The sequence below is a fragment of the Dermacentor andersoni genome, chromosome 10 (assembly GCF_023375885.2).
Source record: "Dermacentor andersoni chromosome 10, qqDerAnde1_hic_scaffold, whole genome shotgun sequence".
In the NCBI taxonomy this organism is placed as follows: domain Eukaryota; kingdom Metazoa; phylum Arthropoda; class Arachnida; order Ixodida; family Ixodidae; genus Dermacentor; species Dermacentor andersoni.
In genome coordinates this window covers 21,317,164-21,337,147 of record NC_092823.1, presented here as the reverse complement: position 1 = coordinate 21,337,147, position 19,984 = coordinate 21,317,164, and the positions used below count along the sequence as shown (strand labels likewise).

The 19,984-nt window shown below is 45.5% G+C and overlaps 1 protein-coding gene across 2 annotated transcripts in view; it reads right to left on the bottom strand.

Annotated features, from left to right (window-relative positions):
* Positions 1 to 19,984, bottom strand: part of LOC129380699 (uncharacterized) — a 207,096-nt gene that overhangs the window by 37,095 nt on the left and 150,017 nt on the right. For both annotated transcript variants that reach the window (XM_072285016.1, XM_072285017.1), the window contains exon 10: positions 14,563 to 14,643. In XM_072285016.1, coding sequence (XP_072141117.1) covers positions 14,563 to 14,643 — 81 coding nt within the window. The remainder of the gene's footprint in view (positions 1 to 14,562; positions 14,644 to 19,984) is intronic.

Genomic DNA, 19,984 nt, shown 5'->3' with positions numbered 1-19,984 from the left:
GCTGCTAGCGTTATGTGACTCCCGGTGCATGGGCGTTGCCGCGAAATCCAGCCCGAGTTGGAAATTTTCGCGGTGAAATGGCTTTTTGAGCGTGAAAAAGACGTTCTAGACAAAATCCAGAATGATTTCCGGCGCCGGGGCTTGCTTTGGTCGGCGGTGAATGGACAGCACGAAAAAATTTCGGGGGGGGGGGGGGGCTGAAGCCCCATAAACCCCCCCCCCCTGGCTACGCCCCTGCTATATATATATATATATATATATATATGTATATACAGAGACAGAGAGAGAGAGAGAGAAATAGAGAGTATGAGTGATGGAAACCAGAGTCAGGCCGAAATGTCGCAAAAAAAAAAACATTTGTTCGTGTTCCTTTTGTGTGCTACTGCAATAAGTGGATCATGCAGAAACTATATGTATACAAATAGAGAGAGTTGTGGCGGATTGGGAAGTGATGTTCGCTCTACGCATCGTCGCTTGGGATCACTCTGCCGCCGCTACCTTTCTGGCAGTGACGACACACCAACAAAAGAAGTTGCACTGCTGTAAACCTGCATATAATTTGGCCATTTTGCCTCTCGCGTAAGTGTTAATTTGTCCTTTGCTTTACAATAAAACCACACACGGAGGGCTCCTGCCATGGTGAGTGGAGCGAGCCGGTGCACACGTGGCAAGGGGCAAGGTAGATGTCGCTTCAGTGGCCGCAGACCAATAAACAATGACGTGTTCTTTCGTTTAATGTGTTAATGAAATGTTCATTTATCGCAATATACTCATTGGATGCTATGCAGAAGCTCACTTTAATTACTGGGTGGGGCAAAGTCAGAACCGTCCCAGATGGCACGTGCTGTAAAGATTGCCTCCCTTGCGGATGGCCCGATTGCCTAACCCGATGGATTAAAGCTGAAAAATGCTTCAGTGAAAGCTACCTTTGCGATTCATAGACCTGGTTTTCGATCGCAAATTGTAAACCATTACAGTCTAGCGCTGCCAATATTTTCCAAAGCTTGTCACTGAAGTGAGACAACAAAGTCACTAATATTCTCCCTATAACAGTGAAGTGCGTTAAGAACGTAGATGTTCTGAAACACCGTAATAATACGCTAATGCGAAAGAAATCATTCACCTAGGCATTTCCTGTTGGTCTATTGCTCCTGCAGCTGAAGGGAAACAATGAATTTACCTGCAGGCCATAGAAGGCTTGGCTTTACTAAAAGTATAGGGTGGGCGAATATACGAAGTTTGGGATACGTATTGCGGTATTTTCGAATGTGGAAAACAAACCAAATATTTCGAAGCAACCGACTGTTAACATAGGGTTACTGTTCCCCGTCTTCAAAAAAAAAAAAAAAACTTATCGCAAGTTATCCTTATCGGAAGTAGAACAACCACAAAGTTTTCAAGGAATGCCGAAATAAAATCGGTAATGCAAGCTTTGTTTTCGGTTTTGCGGAGAAATTGTGGCCCTCGTTTACGCTCCGCGGTCTAAATCTTGTGTACATACATAAATACCCAAGAATACATGAACAGTGGGAACTGCCGTCGCCATAGCATAATCGGTAGTGCAGGTCGCGCGTAATGCGGAGCTTGTCAGTCCGGATCTAACCGTTAGCAAGCTTTCTTTCCCCTATTACCTGTAGCTTCTCATTTTGAATCTTCAATTGGAAACTACAAATAACTTCCCTTGTCCCTTTCTTTACTTTTCTTTATCATCTGTTGCTTTCATATGGTTCTGACTAGCAAATATGTGCGGCCGTTCTTACAAAAATATTGCCTGCCAATTAGTCTTTCTAGCATAGTTTTATCTTTTACATTATAACCAGTGATGTTTTGCTTGTAAGAGACCCTTTATTGCGTCTGGGGCATAGAAACAGCTAACAAGCTTTTTCTTTTCCTGTTTCATAACTTCTGGTATTTTCTCATCAAATATTCTTTTTTGCGTTTCTCGAAAGTCGGTCATACTGCAGTCGGTCATTGTTGGAAAGTCTTGTGCCACCAGACTCTAAAGGTGTGAAGAGGCTATTCGTGCAGTTCTTTTCATGATGGTTGTAGTTATCTTGCAGGTAACACAATCATGATTGCCCGTGGTTGTTTACTGTCTATTTAGCACAAACGTGTTCCGAATTACACCGAAATAAATATTCCTGCTGTATATATGGGCATCTGCGTTTTTCTGTTCGAGTCAATATTTGATAGTATTCGTAATCAAAAATGTCAGTATACGATCGCCTTCCTTTAATGTTTACATAACGGTTTATGACAGCCTAAATTATCATTACCTTCAGATTGGAAGCTTACAAATAAAGCACGATTCAAAATAACACAAGCAACGTAGTCTTATAGCACGAAAATGGACTTCGTCCACCTATTGGTCCCATATTGGTTGTGTGTCTTGACGTTCGTGGTAGCATAGATATAGTCTCGGGAACGCGGTTGACCACATGTTAACACGGCGATGCCAGTTGCCCGAGCCTTCTGCAGGTCAAATACCACATTTTCGCCCTTGAAGTGCTCTAAAGCTGCCATGAAATATTGATTGTTCCGAAAGCCCGGAAATATGGAAGCGATTTGTTCAGTCGCGCATGAACGAGCTCAGTCGTTTCGATATTTGCGCGTTTTTTACGCAGTCGATTTGTCTCATTCACTGCTGGGTTCTAAATATGAATACAAAATTTATTCAATTCGGTATTGGTGAATTAGCTGTCTGACGCACTTGCGTATCAGAGGGCTATACCAGTCGAATGGATTTAGTGACACAGTTGAACCCGCACAGTGTAAATGCCTTTTAATCAGTTTTGTAAATCATATAGAACCTTCAATATTTTATGCACAATATGAAAGCTATAAGGAGGAATGTGCTGTGGAAAAAAAAATACAGGTGGGTCCCAGCGGGATATTTTTGAAGTGGTTGCCCAGCCTGTGGCGCATCGCTTGACGGCCTCGAATGTGTATGCAAGGGCTTCGTGCGAAAAATCATGTCAGCTTATGTGTTGACATGTCGTCCGTTCGTATATTAGTTTCTTACATACGGTAAGGGTTCGCCACGATACTAGTACAATCATCACTGCAGAAATTACCAGAGCGACGTGGACGCAATAGTTTCGTGTAATTGACTTCATAGCTGCAGGTTGATTTTTTTTTTGGTTGTACTAACTCGATGCCCCCAAGCGGGTGTTGTTTCATAGTTAAACCTTTCTCACACGGGCACTATCGATCGCGATGGAGCCCGTCGAGGTCACGTGCGCAATCAGTTTCGATCGCGATCGAACGTCGATCCGAATCGAGTCGGTCGTGGTGTGCATGTCGGGATCGAACAACCCGATTTCGTTCCGAGACCAATGTAAGCAGCATCTAGTTCAGTATGTTAGAAAACGAGATACAACAAAAAGACACAGAGCCGAAAAAATAACCCTTTAAAAGGTCATTTCAACCGATGGGGCAAAATAAATCATGCTTCATGTATGTAAAATATTGGAAATCCCCGTCTGTATATTGACACCATGCTTGTAATTTCTAGCTTGGAATGATCAGTATTGGCGGACGTGGCTCGTCTTTACCTAAACTAAAAAAAATCAAAAAGTTGTTTTTCTGAAAAAGTATTGCGCAACTACTTTTACTACCAATTAGGTACGTTTATTATTTGCTTCGGACTTACTCAGTTACACTTTAAGCGTTAGAGCTCCAACAATAAGGCTCAATTACGATCCAAAGTGCCCCTGTGACTGGGGCATATCTTTGGCTGTAATTCAAGCGTTTTATAAATGAAAGCCCCGCTTCAAGCTTTCAAACGTCATAGGAGAGCAAAGCACGCTTAGTAATTCAATGAATAATAATTACTGCAACTCTATGCCTATATTTACCAACCAAAACGTTCAGTTTATTTTAGACTGTACCTATCGTGTAATTTTAGTTCTTTCATAAAACCGCGGATATCTCCAAGATAAAAATCAACTTTCGTTGATTGTTCTTTTTCTTTACCAAAGTACATGCAAACGTTTCTCTCCTGTTTCAGTTGTGTACGAATACGAGGTAATGGCAATCGTCCGATACGGGAAGCAAGCACAAAAATGGCCTCGGGCACGGGCAGTCTTGATGCATTAGCGGCGCGTGCGTTTTGTAACACCTGCGTTTAACATTGCCTAATGTCACCATCACAATTCTTGCATCCGACCACAGCATATGTTTTTCATCTAAATCTCCACATTGTACAGAATAATGTTGCACGTTGCGCGACAGCATACATCGTACAGCAAACGGCGCTTGTCAGACGCTGCCAGCTACGCTTTCGCGATGGAGTAATGCTACTTGTTTTTGCGTCAAAGGCCAGAGATTTCAAAAGCGTTCGGTGCGCCGGTGGCGCCAGCTGATTCCGGTTGTACAAACTAGCTGCTGCAAAGCCTCTGTTTACGCACTGGTTATCAGTGCGGTGCAGCACTAATGTGGCTGAGACTCCGCATGCAGCTGGTGGAGAGCACAGAGCCCCATTACCAGGGCATCAGGCGGCTTTCTGTGCATTCGAGGAATCTTGGTCGGGACTCCACCCTACGTATTCCCTGTTTTCAAAAGTGGACGGGCCTAATGACCTACTTTGCCCCCCCCCCCCCTCCCGTTGGATACGCCAATGAGGCTGAGCGAGCATTCAGACGAAGGCGTTTGAACAAAGAAGCCTTATGTTCTACATGTACATCAGAGCATCGTTGTTACACAAAGACGTAATGATACCGGCATTACAGAGCGTAAAAAGTACATTCTTTTGATACACCATGTCAAGTGCCAAGTTTTCGTCGTAATGATAGAGAGCGTATCAAATAGTGTCGGCAAGTTTCCCTTTGACGCAGCCATCCCCTAGAAGACGCTCTAGACAGGACCGAAGCGCAAGCGCAAGCAGCGACTACGTGTGCGAGACTATAAGAACAGTAGAAGAGGAGCCGCAGGGGCTGGCCCCTAACCCATACCTTCAGGTAGTTTGGTCGCTGACATTGTCAAACAAATTTAGCTATCAGATATAATTTTCATGCTAGAGCCTGAATCGTGATGATGACCTATGCCACCGTCACCCGTCACACCACGCGCTTCCCCACCATGCCCATGCCAGCACCCGGCAATGTAGAAATTATTTCGCCAGGAAGCGCAGCCTGCCGCAGCCCCCTCCCCGGTAACCACGCGTAAGTTCTTTACCTCTGCGCACCCTCTACCACTGTGTGCTATGTTATCACATCAGAAAAATGGGCCACATCTACCATCACTGACAATGCCGCAAGATTGAATTACGAGGCTTTGCCTTAAGGGAGCCACGTCAAAAGAAGGCGAACGCCCCCATGACATTTCCGACTACATTGCAGCAACTCGGTACACAATTAGACAAACTTCCCGTTGGCAGCCGCAACACAGCTACTTCTCGCAATGTTGTGCGTCGTACAGTGGCCAAACCCGTGGCTGGACCATTAGCCCTCCATACTTTGCAGCCAATAACTACAACCGATGGAGATGCGGTTGCGGTTTCTTGATATGGCGATCCTCCAATCTTCAAATCAAATCAAATTCGCCTTATCCCAACATCGCAAGCCGGAAACTACAGATGTTGAGGGCCGTGTACTAAAACCCAGAAAACGGCTTGACGAGGCGATATATCGAAGATACTCTTCCGCCAATGATGGCGCCACAAGAACCTTCCAGACGAAGCAGTGTGAGACTCCGATATCCAGACAAAGCTTACAAAATTAAATTAGAGCGTTTTACGTGCCAAAACCACTTTCTGATTATGAGGAACGCCGTGGTGGAGGTTTCCGGAAATTTCGACCACGTGGGGTTGTTTAACGTGCACCTAAATCTAAGTACACGGGTGTTATCGCATTTTGCCGCCATTGAAATGCGGCCGCCGTGGCCGGGATTCGATTCCGCGACCTCGTGCTCAGCAGCCCAACACCATAGCCACTGAGCAACCACGGTGGGTACACAAAACTTCAAAGCAAATAAACCGCGGTCGAAATTGTTGAGACGACGCGACGTAACAGCAGCTAGACGAAACGATGCAGCCGTTTTCCGGCGGCCCAGCCTAACGTCAATGCAAGACCAAGAGCTACAGGCTTGAATCTCTTTGTGCGAGAGACACACAGTCACCGCTAAAGTTGACACGGTAGCTGACTACTCCGTCATCCGAAAGCTAAGGTTACATACAGCTGGGGATAACATAAGAACGTCTACTGAAATGTGCATAGAGGGTTTGTACAGTTCATAACTAGACAATCTAGCTACCTTTTAATCTTGCAACAAAGCTCTAGGGACGTAACAATCGGCACGTACCTTCTAAGGCTACACGGCCACAGCCCTCGAATTTAAAAAGAGAGTGTGCAAATAACCCTCTGCACACAGCGAGCGATACCACATAAGTAGGATTCTATGTCATTATGCCTTCAATGTGCTTGAATATCGAGTTCGTATCCCGCCTGGCCATTAGTCTGCTTTTTCTCTGTGCAGAAGGAGCTGCGGACATTCAAGACATCGTGAAGAACGATAAGCACCTGCTGATACACAGTGAAGTTTGCGTGGCCTGGGTAATCGTCCAATAGCATGGACGAAAAGCAAAGGCTCTCCCAATGAACATCACCTTAAACACCTGAACGAGGGCATTAATATTGCTCGAGACCAGTTGCTTAGGCACTAAAAATACTCTTCAGGCGCATATAATAGGCAATAAAGCAGTAAAGATAGGCACCACATGCCATGTTTTAGTTACGTATATGTTCGATAACTGAGCAGTTCTGGGGTGCTATAACGTAAAACTATTCCAAACTTTTCTATTCCGATTCAGTAATCAGCCCTCAGCGATTGGTCAAAAACATTTTTGGACCACCCCCACTTACCCTGTCTTTCACGCGACGTCACGAAAACCGCGATAGCCCCTCATCTGGTATGACATGTACACGCTGATTATGCATGAGTTCACCGAAAAAAAAGGAGAAAACGTTATTTCTGATTCGACACCTTTTCGCCATTAGTCCTCGGCTATTGGTAAAAAGTTTTCGGGCAGCACCCACTTCACTTGCCAGTCACGTGACGTCACAAAACCGCAAGAACTCACCGCGTCAAAGCCACGTGTACGCATTACAGATGCATTAATATATCGAACAAAACTAATTTTATTCTGTATAGCTGCAGGCTGCCCCGTTCCGAAAGGAATAAAAGATGGCTGCCGCCGATTGCTCAGACGCTGGCTAATCGCACCTGCCGGAGAGTATGGGTTTATTTGCGTATAATAAAACTTCATGCGTGGCCGTATACCGTTTTCAAGCACTTTCGGCATGTTTACGACCTCATTATGCCAACTCTCCACTGTTGAGGATCCGTTCTATCGTCATTCAAGCAAGCTTCCGTTGCATGCCACAGCGATTTTCGACGAGCCACGGCAAACTAAGTCAGGCAAAGCGAACCAGTCGCAGACGCCGGCACGACCCTCTTCATGTGGTTATCGGCTTTCAGTGCAGTGGCTCAGCCCTGCCGAATCCCTCTCCACTTCAGCGTGCTCCTCGCCTCTTGTCAGCCAATTACATATGACACGCCGCTCTGTGTAGGCAATGTTATTCGTTCTTGAAGAAAAGAAAAGTGACTTCCTATGACCGAGGAGAGCGTTTGATTGGTCTTTTCAGACAACCCTGCGGGTGACTGCCCAGTGCTTGCGTTGGCGCTTACTAAAATGTGATGTCAGGAGATTAGAATGAAAACATATTGGAATAGTTTTACGTTATAGTGCCCCTGTTGTGCCAGGTCAGGGTAAATAACCAATTTCTAAAACATGCAGGCCACTAAGCCGTTGTTTAGTGAAGGTGGCCATATTTCCTTGATAAAACGGAATAAGATGAGCCACGTAGGTTGGAGTGATTATTGGAAACTTAGTGCGAGCGGACTCCGCAAGAAAGTTGTGAAACCAATGACACATGAGCAGAATCTCGATATTTCAGAATTTTACGTCGCAAGTTCTTCCATTGAGTAGTATAGGTTCGTATGCAGAAAAAAAATTTAGGGTCTTACGTGCCAAAACCACTTTCTGATTAAGAGGCATGCTCTAGTAGAAGACTCCGGAAATTACGACCACCTGGGGTTCCTTACCATGCAGCTAAATCTAAGTACACGGGCGTTTTCGCATTTCGCCCCCATCGAAATGCGGTATGTAGAAAAGTAACACTAAGCATCCAGCACAGTTAATGGCGCATATTTCCACATCGAAAGTTCGTTGATTCAGTGGCTTTTGGAATAGCAAAATCTTCGCCGGTAAGAACATTTTGACAATTCTTTCTCTGCTGACATGGATATATGTTTGTTCTAAACGGACTGATGTTTGGAACCAAGTCTATTAGCAACAGGTCCTGTGGAAATGGTGGTGGATAGTTCTTGTACGGTCAAAATGAGCTCTACCTTCCGGACCAGAGATGAGCCAAACGTTCAGCGTGCTTTTATGCTTGGTTGTCATTGAAATTGTTTATGATAATATTCGGCTTGCCATTGGCAAGATTTCTAGTGGGTTAGAGTGACATAAAAACTGACAAAACCATCAGCTGAAAAGGGGGGTTTTGGGGCTGAAAACACAATATACACAATGATATAGATAGAATAGGGAATCAAAGGGGGAATAAAATTACCACTGTATTGTTTTTAGTCACACAGTTGACGCTAATGTGGTAAATATGCGCGTTCAGGATGCAAGGAAGAAATTGCGTTTTGGCTAATGTTACAGTCTCTAAAGATCACATACACGGAAGAAGACAGGGCAGCCAGAAAAACGTCCGTACTTTCGAACTTAATCCTACCAACCTCGCCAGTCCAATGAACAGCTCAATGTTTCGACATTAATTAAAGTGTTCTTGGGAATACGCCAGAACAACTAAAGCTTGTTGCTAAAATATATGTACTTTATTTTCATCTTAAAGCTTTCCATAAAATCCCGCATCATGTTTCAAGACAAGAACGATAGACTATTATCGAACAAGTATAGCAAACGCTGCGGAAATTTTCCAGCCGTCCAAGTGTGCGTGGGCATTTCCTTTCGTAATAATGAAAAAGAAAGATGCAGCCCAGCGACTGTTTATAATATTGTCGTTTTAACAAATCATGAAACAGAACGTGTATGACCTCCGTACAATTGACGACGCACTGATGTCCCTTTACAGTGGCAAGTAGTTTCATCGAAAATCTAGAGACAGCCTACTCGCCAACGAAACAGGACGAGACATAGAAAGATAACCCCTGTTTCATCCAGCTATGCGGCCTATTTGACTTAAACATCATTTCATTCCTACTTCGATCGGCGCCCGTAACGTTCCAGCCCGTGATGGATACGGTGTAGGGAGGCTTTAAGTACAAAACTTGTCTCGTCGACTTGTATGACTACATTCTACCATTACATTCTACGATTACTTGAGGAGGTTTCGAGCTCTACTTGATGCAATAAAGTTATCTGAGCTAACCCTGATGCTGCAAAGAATGAGTACAAAGACCTACTACTAGGTTCCATGATAAGGAAGTCTGGACTCTGTCCTGGCCCTCAGAAGACAACTGTCGTGAAAAAGTTCCTCCATCCTCTTGACAAGAAGACAGTACGCAGGTTTTGGCCCTGTGAGCTTATAGGCGTTGTGAAAATGACCTCTCTGATCACCGTGCTTCTGGCGCGTTTAACAAGATCAGAAGTTAATTTGAAATGATAAACGACGAAGGTCGAACCATTTCAAAAGCTGGAACGACGCCTGCAGTAAACACTGGTTCATACTTCCATAACAACGCCTATACCAAAGTGAACACCGCCGCACGTAGACAAAGCCTCGCGTCATGCTAGCGGAAAGAAAAAACCGGCTACGAAGGTACCGCTTACGTCAAATTACGCTAAGAAGCCGCTACCTAAAGAGAACGTGAACTACTCTACTACGGAAGAAGAGTACGCTGCCATTGAATGTGGCTTTGGCAGAATTTTGGCCGTAGCCCTATGACACGTCATAAGCGACCATTGCAACTGGCGTTTGCTGGGGAACTTAAAGGGCCCTTCAGACAAGGAGTAGCGGTGAAGCTTCAGGCTGCATTGTATTGTATTGTATAATGTAATTTGTATTGAGCGGCTGGGCTTTGAGCAACCTTTGAGCAGGCTTTGACCAGCCAGCCAGCGAACAAGCGAACAGCACCTTTCTTGAAATAATAAACGTCGAAAACTTCGCCGAACCGCACAGAGCAGACACGAAAATTAAGTAGTGTTGTCATGTACACGGAAGGACATTCGCCTAAGTGTATTAAAGCGAAGGCTCTCTTAGTTTTTTGTAGCAAAACAGCGCCATTGGAAAGGATAACTTTACGCCATTCGTGCTATCAAGCCAGGAAGGGCTGGATGCTTACATGACGATCCGACAGCTGTGTACCTTGGTTTTTCTGCCACTGATGATGCAAGATAAGTACTACTGCTCACATCTTACCCCTAACATCGCTCATTGCATTAAGACACGCGGAGACTATCAGCGCGAGAAGATACCACTGACAAGGCCAACAGCATTACTACAGCTTCTTAACCCACTTGCCGACCATGTCAACTAATAGGAATAAACTCTTTGGGTTATTTTCAGTCACCCACTTGTATAAGTAAGTGGATCGTCAGAGCTAGCGCCCACATTTCCCACTTCGTCGTAATCGTAGGCGTGCTGGAAGGTAGTGAAATTCTTCGTTGGGAAAATTATGATGTGACAGACCGTGTCTAGAAACCATGACGAGCTATAGGCGTTACCGCGCAACTTACTAAGGTGACCTTGCAATACAACTAACAAGTCACTGCTGCACAATCACCCGAGAATCGCGGGAAAGCGATTGTATTGCGCTAGCCGGCCGCTCGCAGACCAATAGCATTAGGAAATACAGGAATAATGCCCTCCCCAACATGGTAGCAACAAAAGTCCATTTCCAACACAGGGCGTGAGATGCCGCCCTTCAGTGCGTAATGTGTGCACAAAAAAGCAGTGCAAGAAATAAAGGAAGTGACACTGTTCAAGCTAAGGAAGCAACCAGATTACCACGCTGGACACCATGCTGCTGAACGTCACAAACTTCCCGACGCATCCGCCAGCCGCCACCGCGTCAACGAATCGTTCGTGCGACGGCGCATAATAAACTAGCAAAAAACAGACAGCTGGAGGTAGAGTGTTCGAGGAAGCCTGGTACGCCAAATATGCGACGTTGTGCAAGTCAGTATGCCGATAGGTATTCCGTCAAAAACCTTTGCGACGCTGTCTCGAGTCGCACCAGATAGGGCGACATCTAGGTTCACTCGACTATGGGATCATGCCGGACGATCTTGCGCAACAGCAGTGGCACCGATCGCTACCTGAAAATGTCTAGATAGTGCCGTATTAATCCTTTGTACGCACGGCAACCAAATGGGGATGTTTATTACCTACTTCCCTTGTATATTATTTTTATGAGTAACCTGTCCCTGAGAGGACTAGTGTGTTTCGTAGTTTTTAGGCTAAATAGTTGCCAAGCAATATAACTTGTCTTTCGGATAATTCCTTTTTCGATTTTGATTGCGCAACTACACTCGATCATTCTATTCATGCGTAGATATCGCAGAGTGCGAGCAATTATTCTTGTTGAGGCGTGGCAGTTTTAGAAGTTTATTTTTGCATCGATGCCCTGCGCGAGAGCTTCACAACCGCAAGTTGTGTCCTAATGCTGAAGGTTCTTAGTTAAGCATGTGATAAATGGCAGCGACTGAGCCGGTATCAGCTCAAATTCCAATTTTCAGCAGTTCCTAGCCGATGGCAATGATTTGTACATAGATTCTGACAAGCAAAATGCTGTCTTTTAGTTCTCTTAAAGGCATACTCCAAACGCGATAGAGTGTCAGCAGCAATATATGATTGTAGTGCCCCGAAACGAGGACCAGTCGCCCCCCAGTTGTGGATATGGCTAATCTAATAGTCATCCGTCATTTCCATTAAAGCTACACGTGTTACATTCAGGTAGCGCAAGGGTTCCAACTTAGACGTTCTTCCAACGTAGACGTTTATAGCGATGAAAAGATACAGGAAATGATGAGAAAGAATCAGAAGTCCCTGTCGAACAAACTAAATAAAAAAACCTTTTCAATGCTGTATAACAAAAGTATCCGCAGAACCCGTCTCACGAAGACTATCGACTGTTATGCGTTTACCATTGAATTAATGTAGAGAGGCAACGTAGTGCCACCGCTCAAAAGAGTCGTGTATGAGTCGTGTACTGAAAAACGAGTAATCTTTCGCTTTTCTCTGAAAACATGCGGCGATATCTATCACCGCCACTCTCAAACCAGAGCGTAGCCTCCGAAATGCATGGCACTCTAGTGCGGGCCAAAGCGTAGAACCGCGTCACGTGGCAACCGGGTTTCTCTCGATTGATTTTGGACATGCTGCGCCTCCAAGTGGCGTCACCAATAATTGCGTTGACGGCCTCAGAGACAACACACTTGGCGTGTAAGTGTCTGCTAACACTGATAATTGTTCCCTGGCTTGCCGCACACCCAGTGACACATCCTCAGTCACCCACGTGGCCAACAATAATTAAAGTGCGGCGCTGACCCAGTGCGTTCATGGCTGAGCTTGCTAATGCGTTTTCGTGAGAGACTTTCTTTTAAATGCAGCACATAACCAGTGCATTTCTGACGCTGCCTGCTAAACGTCATGTTCTTGTCCTTCAGGACATGGGTCCGATTCCACTCAGCATTGCAGAGTGGTATTGCAGAGTAGTGATTACAGCAAATACGTACGTTACTGCGTTACTTGGGTTAACCTGTAATCCAAGTTTGCTATTAATGGATCATGGAAGACAGTAAGTAGATGCCGAGTGGCACCTAACGACTGCTACAAGTTGGCGTCAAAGATTTTCTTCGATCAGCGGTGCCTAGCCGGTGTTGCATGCAGGGTGACCGAAATCGATGTGAAAGAGGTTCGTTGAAAAGTGGGACGTATGTGCACATTGATACACACTCGGAGAACCAATTTGTTCGGACTGATGGCCTTCAAACCTGTTGTCTCAGCACTGTAGCCAGATGCGCTACATACTCGACCAGGAGCGAACCAGTCAACATGGGAGGCGGAAAATTGGTTGCATACAAACACGCGTAGAGAAATACTTGGCCCCGGAAACTGGGTGGAGTACCCTGAGCATAATGCCACATTTTAAATTGTTAAAGGAGGCATCCAGTGAAGAAAGTCGACGTGAATACAAATCGCTTTAAGGAAATGCAGAGACACACCCTACTGCCTCCGCGGCAACGCGTCATGTGTGAGGTCTTTATGCAGCTCCGCTCCTCTCTCGTCCATCACCATTCACGCGCTGCACCGTGTGTTGGCACCCGCGCGAATCTCGTGCGTGTCATGTCTGAAAGCACATTAAGCCATATTTCGCTGAATACATAGGAAGGTTGTTCAATACTGCTCAACACCATACACATTTTTCAATAGTATTGTTTTTCAATTGGAGATCGGCATATGCAAAGGAACGCAAGTTGTTTGCTAGATGCGCATAAAAATGCACCACATGCCCAAGCTCATATATCGAATGGCCCATGTTGACGCCAAAGTTAATTAAATGGCGGCATACATCTCCTGCCACCCACCCACTCAGCGAGAAAAGTTTGTCCAGTGGTTGCTTTTCAACATGCTTTGTTCAGTGCAACAGGCCGATGATCTAGTTGCTCGACCATGGATTACCTAGTGGTACAAGGGGAAACAGAAACATCCTGTAAAAAGCGTGAAATATCAATCCAAATAATGATAACCCTAATGGAACAATGAAATGCATCAGATCTCTGAAAGTGCTACCTATGCCGCACGGCATGTTCATTTTTTCTTATTGGTGGATGGTCAGCATTCTGACGCAATCCTATTTAAAGTGGCCATCTACGATGGCAAAAAAACTCGCTTAGAAAATTAGTTTTCTGCTTTTTGATTATTCAACTGTTTCTTTTCCTTTTGTCCAGAAAAACTATTTACTTATACCCGCATACTCGGTCTAAAATTGCAAAGGCATGCAGATGCGTGCGCAGAATGAAAGTATTTCTTTTATAGTAGTAACAGCTTGTTTGATTAGGTGCAGGTAATAAAACATGGCATCGAAAGTTCTGATAAGTGTAATCAATATAAGGAACACTTTCATCCGAGATTAAAGCTCACATTGCAACCTTCTTGTGAATGTTCAATTTTACAGGGAATTCGTCGGCTATACTAAAGTACACTGCTACCTCATAATACGACCGCACCCTAAACAAGAGACCCTTCTTTTTCCACTTGCAGGAGGAAAGGAAAAGTAGTCACATATGAAACATAACAACTAAAAATGCACTTGAAAATCTGCGATTGAACGCTCCGCTAGGCGAAAACTTTCACCAATTATTTTTAGACTTAAGAAAAAGTGATCTCACAGATGCATATGCGCATCTCTGGTTAAAGCCAAAAATAGCGTAGCTGTAGCTTCTATCTGCGGGTGCACCTCTATCGGGACGTAATGAGGTCTAATTTCCATTTTGACATTTTTAGCACAACTTCTACAAAAGGAACGCACCTTATACTCAGCCCAAGTTTTTTCGACTTCTTTTTCGAATTCTTTGTCTCTCTTCTCCTGGTCCGGGTTTTTCGTGGACAGCTGGAAAAAAACACGTTTCTTTAAACACCTATAGTTGTCACGATGGCGTTTTACTGATTCGGCTTGTGTATTACATACGTAAATATCGCATGTATTACCACAACGTTGTAGCCTTGCTAGTTTACATTCGAGGAAGAGATTGCAGTGCGTAAGTTTTAATGAAACGTATTTATATAAAGAAAGCAGATACCTAAGTACAATCACAATAACATGCAAGAACAGGAACCTTATCAGTTTTTTTTCATAATATTGTTACACATGAAGAAAACGAAGACCGGTGAACGTGCTTGTGGTCCCAAGTGGGGGAAGTAAGAAGAGAACGACGCTGAGTTGACCAACCAGCTGGCCGCTCTTGCGCTCACCTTCGCGACCTAAAGTAAGCAGCCCCATTCATCCGAAAGGGTGATAAACGGCCTAGTTCGCGCGTAACAAAGTGGTGCACGTGATCATAATATATATGTGCAAGAATATATGCTTGCCGCACCCCAGAAAATAATCCGCATCAGTCCTGAGTGTGGTCCTCGGGTAACACTAATGCTTACTTCCGATTCGGCTTACAAATGACAAGAACAACAAGAAATGACAATTATAACATGTGCACACGTGGGGTACAGCGACTTGGCAGAGCAAGTACTAACTCATCTGTAGTATAGTTGGGTGCAAGGACGAAAAACTAGAACGTGGATGCTTGTTTTTTTTTCCAATTTTTATGCGTCTCAACTTAAGCTTGCGGGAAACAGCGGACGTGCGTTGCTTGTCCCGTTACGTCACACGCTGATATACCTTGCCCCTTATCTGTGTCTATACTAATGAGTGACACCAAACGGTTATCAAGGAGAGGTGTTGCTGAATGGGATCCACACCTGAGGAAGGTGCCGCGCAGATGACGCCGGTAGACCGACCGGAGTGCAATCAGCTGTAATCGGTATCTCACGAGAACCACGACCGTGGAGCAAACGGCAGACACCAGAGGCCGCAGCACTGAAAGCAGGTGACTCCCTCCGATTCTTGCTTCCCTGCTTCTTCTTCAAGCACTTCGGGAGCACGCGATATTAGTTGTAAATACCCAATAAAACGTTTGTTTTGTTTTGTTATTACTGGTTCTGGTGTCGTGAGCACTCCATCAAACGCGGGTCTGATGTAAGCTCGAGACAGAGTTGAATAACTTTGCTTCTTCTGAGCGTGCACCCTTCCTGCTCATTAGGCGTCGCGAAAGCAAGCGCTTCTATCGGGAAGACTAGTTAAAGCATTTGGCTTGCTTACCACTGGGTCTCTGTCGTGTCCGCGATCGCACGCGGTGTTACTGTGAAGCTGGGACCAACGAGGGACGTGCGTGCGCATCGCTGCTATGCAGTGTCCATAGCACCCGAGTAGAAGCTAGATTGGAATTGGAGCACACCGCACGTTGGAGCACACCGCAAAATTGGCGCACCAACAGTATTTCTGTTCGAAGTGTGCACGCTACTAGCCTCAACTGGCAACGGCGACAAACCCTGAGAACGGGTTGCGGTACCTTATACCTTATGTGTCTCGCTAATACATTGCGACAGGAATGGGCAAGTGCCAAGCCTGGGCTTGTTCTTTGCGTAACACACGGAATTGTAAATGGAGCTAGCATGCTCTGCCGCTGTGTCACGAGGCCACACGCAGGCTACGCTAATGCCACCTGCACGATCACACGGCATGACGGTGCGCGCTCTCTTCTCCGGCTGCTCTCATCAAATGGCGAACGCGCTGTTCATGGAGGTCGGATAAGACGGTGAGGAGGTTGAAGTTCCGCTACCTGGCATGTGGTTTGTAGGGAGTGGTGCGCGCAACTCACCGCCTGCTGCGCCCTGAGAGCACGTTCCCATTGGCGGGACAAATTTTCCCCTCGAGATGGCAGTGACAAGAAATGAGCAGCTAAACACTAAGAACGCGGACCCGTACTGCTCAAAAGGACATGCTTGCCAGACTTGAAAAAGAGACAGAGCCTCCAATTTTGTTGAGTAAAGGCCACACTACGCGTACTAGTACCGCTACGCGATAGCTCGCGCCCACGCGCCTCTAGCGCGCGCTGATGGCGCAGGACAGGTCGCACGCGTGGAAGCGCGGCGCGAGCACAGATGATGCGATGGCGAAGTGAGCAAATCGCACCAGTTCGCACCGGGGCGCTTCAATGCACCGTTGCATGCAATCATCGACGCCCCAGGAAGCCCCGATGCGCGCCAGCGCGATTGGCCGGTTTCACCGCAAAATTTTTAAGCATGCTGATAAATAGCGTTGCCCAACATGGCGGCATCCATGGATAGCACTTCAGCGTGAATTCTCGTGATGGCTACGTTGTAACTCGCGTTGGTGGCCAGGAACTATTGAAACGCCCTTTATCTTTGTTTAAACTCACCTTAAGCGCTAGTTATAAGTGCATAGCACTTTAAATTTCTCATAGTGTTCTGCGATTCTGCGCCCGTACGCCTCGCGAGACGCGGCCGCATAGAAACAACAGGATGGTGGTGGCTAGAAGAGCAGGTGTGACGACCAACCCACACGGAGCGTGGTTTGACACTTGTCCGCATCGCAGAGAGGTGGCGCTGCGCCGAGTAGAGGTTCTCAGCGGCGCACTTCGTCTGGTAATTCAGGGAGATTAAGCGCGCAGAGTAAAAAAAAAAAAAAGAAAACTGTCCTCTCTTGCCGTCAGTTTGTGCAATGCGCAGATACAGGTCTCTGTCACTGCGTGTCTGCAAGTTCCGAAAGTATGCTGAAGCTTATACGATGAACAGGTGAGTGGTATGGTTAGCGGAAGCTCGTATCCGATGGCCGATAAGTGGAGCACACGCCAAATAGTAGCGGTATTTCTCCTTTAAAGAAGATCACGAAGCGCAGTTATTTCTTCGCTCTGAACTATAAAATCACGGGTGCCTAAAACAGCATTGTTCTCAGCGCCGATAACAGCAGCAGCGGACACCGCTTGCGTGTGAAGCAGGCATTTCGGAAGTGTTCCTCAAGCGTGAATTTACCCATCTCGTAGACTAAGAAATCTTTATCAAAGATGGAGTAATAAGGTGCTTCAGCTTAGGTATATACTATGATACCTAGCCCTGAGGAGGGAACGGAAGAAACTGGTACATAAGAAGCCGATCAATGACTTAGCGGTAACAGGGAAAATAGAGGAATTTCAGATCATGCTACAGAACAGGTATGCGGCTTTAACTCAGGAAGAGGACCGTAGTGTTGAAGCAATGAACGACAATCTTGTGGGCATCATTAAGGAGTGTGCAATAGAAGTCGGTGGCAATTCCCTTAGACAGCATACCAGTAAGCTATCGCAGGAGACGAAAGATCTGATCAAGAAACGCCAATGTATTAAAGCCTCTAACCCTACAGCTACAATTGAACTGGCAGGACTTTCGAAGTTAATCAACAAGCGTAAGACAGCTGACATAAGGTAGTATATTATGGATAGAATTGAACATGCTCTCAGGAACGGAGGAAGCCTAAAAGCAGTGAGGAAGAAACTAGGAATTCGCAAGAATCAGATGTATGCGTTAAGAGACAAAGCCGGAAATATCATTACTAATATGGATAAGATTGTTCAAGTGGCTGAGGAGTTCTATAGAGATTTATACAGTACCAGTGGCACCCACGACGATAATGGAAAAGAGAATAGTCTAGAGGAATTCGAAATCCCACAGGTAACGCCGGAAGAAATAAAGAAAGCCTTGGGAGCTATGCAAAGGGGGAAGGTAGCTGGGGAGGATCAGGTAACAGGAGATTTGTTGAAGGAAGGTGGGCAGATTGTTCTAGAGAAACTGGCCACCCTGTATACACAATGCCTCATGACTTCGAGCGTACCGGAATCATGGAAGAACGCTAACATAATCCTAATCCATAAGAAAGGCGACGCCAAAGACTTCAAAAATTATCGACCGATCAGCCCACTGCCACTAGCCTACAAACTATTCACTAAGGTAATCGCTAATAGAATCAGGAACACCTCAGACTTCTGTCAACCAAACGACCAGGCAGGATTTCGTAAAGGCTACTCAACAATAGACCATATTCACACTATCAATCAGGTGATAGAGAAATGTGTGGAATATAACCAACCCTTATATATAGCTTTCATTGATTAGGAGAAAGCGTTTGATTCTGTCGAAACCTCAGCAGTCATGGAGGCATTACGGAATCAGGGTGTAAACGAGCCGTATGTAAAAATACTGAAAGATATCTATAGCGGCTCCACAGCCGCCGTAGTCCTCATTAAAGAAAGCAACAAAATCCCACTAAATGAAAGGCGTGAGGCAGGGAGATACGATCTCTCCAATGCTATTCACAGCGTGTTTACAGGAGGTATTCGGAGACCTGGATTGGGAAGAATTGGAGATAAATGGTAATGGAGAATCCCTTAGTAACTTGCGATTCGCTGATGATATTGCCTTGCTTTGTAACTCAGGGGACCAATTGCAATGCATGCTCACTGACATGGAGAGGCAAAGCAGAAGAGCGGGTCTAAATATTAATCTGCAGAAGTCTAAGGTAATGTTTAGCAGTCTCGGAAGAGGACAGCAATTTCCAATAGGTAGCGAGGCACTGGAAGTGGTAAAGGAATACATCTGCTTAGGGCAGGTAGTGACGGCGGATCCGGATCATGAGACGGAAATAATCAGAAGAATAAGAATGGGCTGGGGACCGTTTGGCAGGCATTCTCAAATCATGAACAGCAGGTTGCCATTATCCCTCAAGAGGAAAGTGTATAACAGCTGTGTCTTAGCAGTACTCACCTAGGCGGCAGAAACCTGGAGTCTTACGAAAAGGGTTCTGCTGAAATTGAGGACGACGCAACGAGCTATGGAAAGAAGAATGATAGGTGTAACGTTAAGGGATAAGAAAAGAGCAGATTGGGTGAGAGAACAAACGCGGGTAAATGACATATTAGTTGAAATCAAGAAAAAGAAATGGGCATGGGCCGGACATGTAATGAGGAGGGAAGATAACCGATGGTCATTAAGGGTTACGGACTGGATTCCAAGGGAAGGGAAGCATAGGATGGGGCGGCAGAAAGTTAGGTGGGCGGATGAGATTAAAATGTTTGCAGGGACGACATGGTCACAATTAGCAGACCACTGGGGTTGTTGGAGAAGTATGGGAGAGGTCTTTGCCCTGCAGTGGGCGTAACCAGGCTGATGTTGATCATGCCGGAGAAAATAAGAGATACTATTAATTGCGATTGTGACCTAGCAACGTAATTATTACCGCAAATCATCGGAGAGACCCCAGCAAGAATCTGCGAATGAACCCTGCGCAAATTAGAACGTCAAGATGTCTGTGCCGGCGGTTGTGAGCTTGTGATCCCGTACGTGTT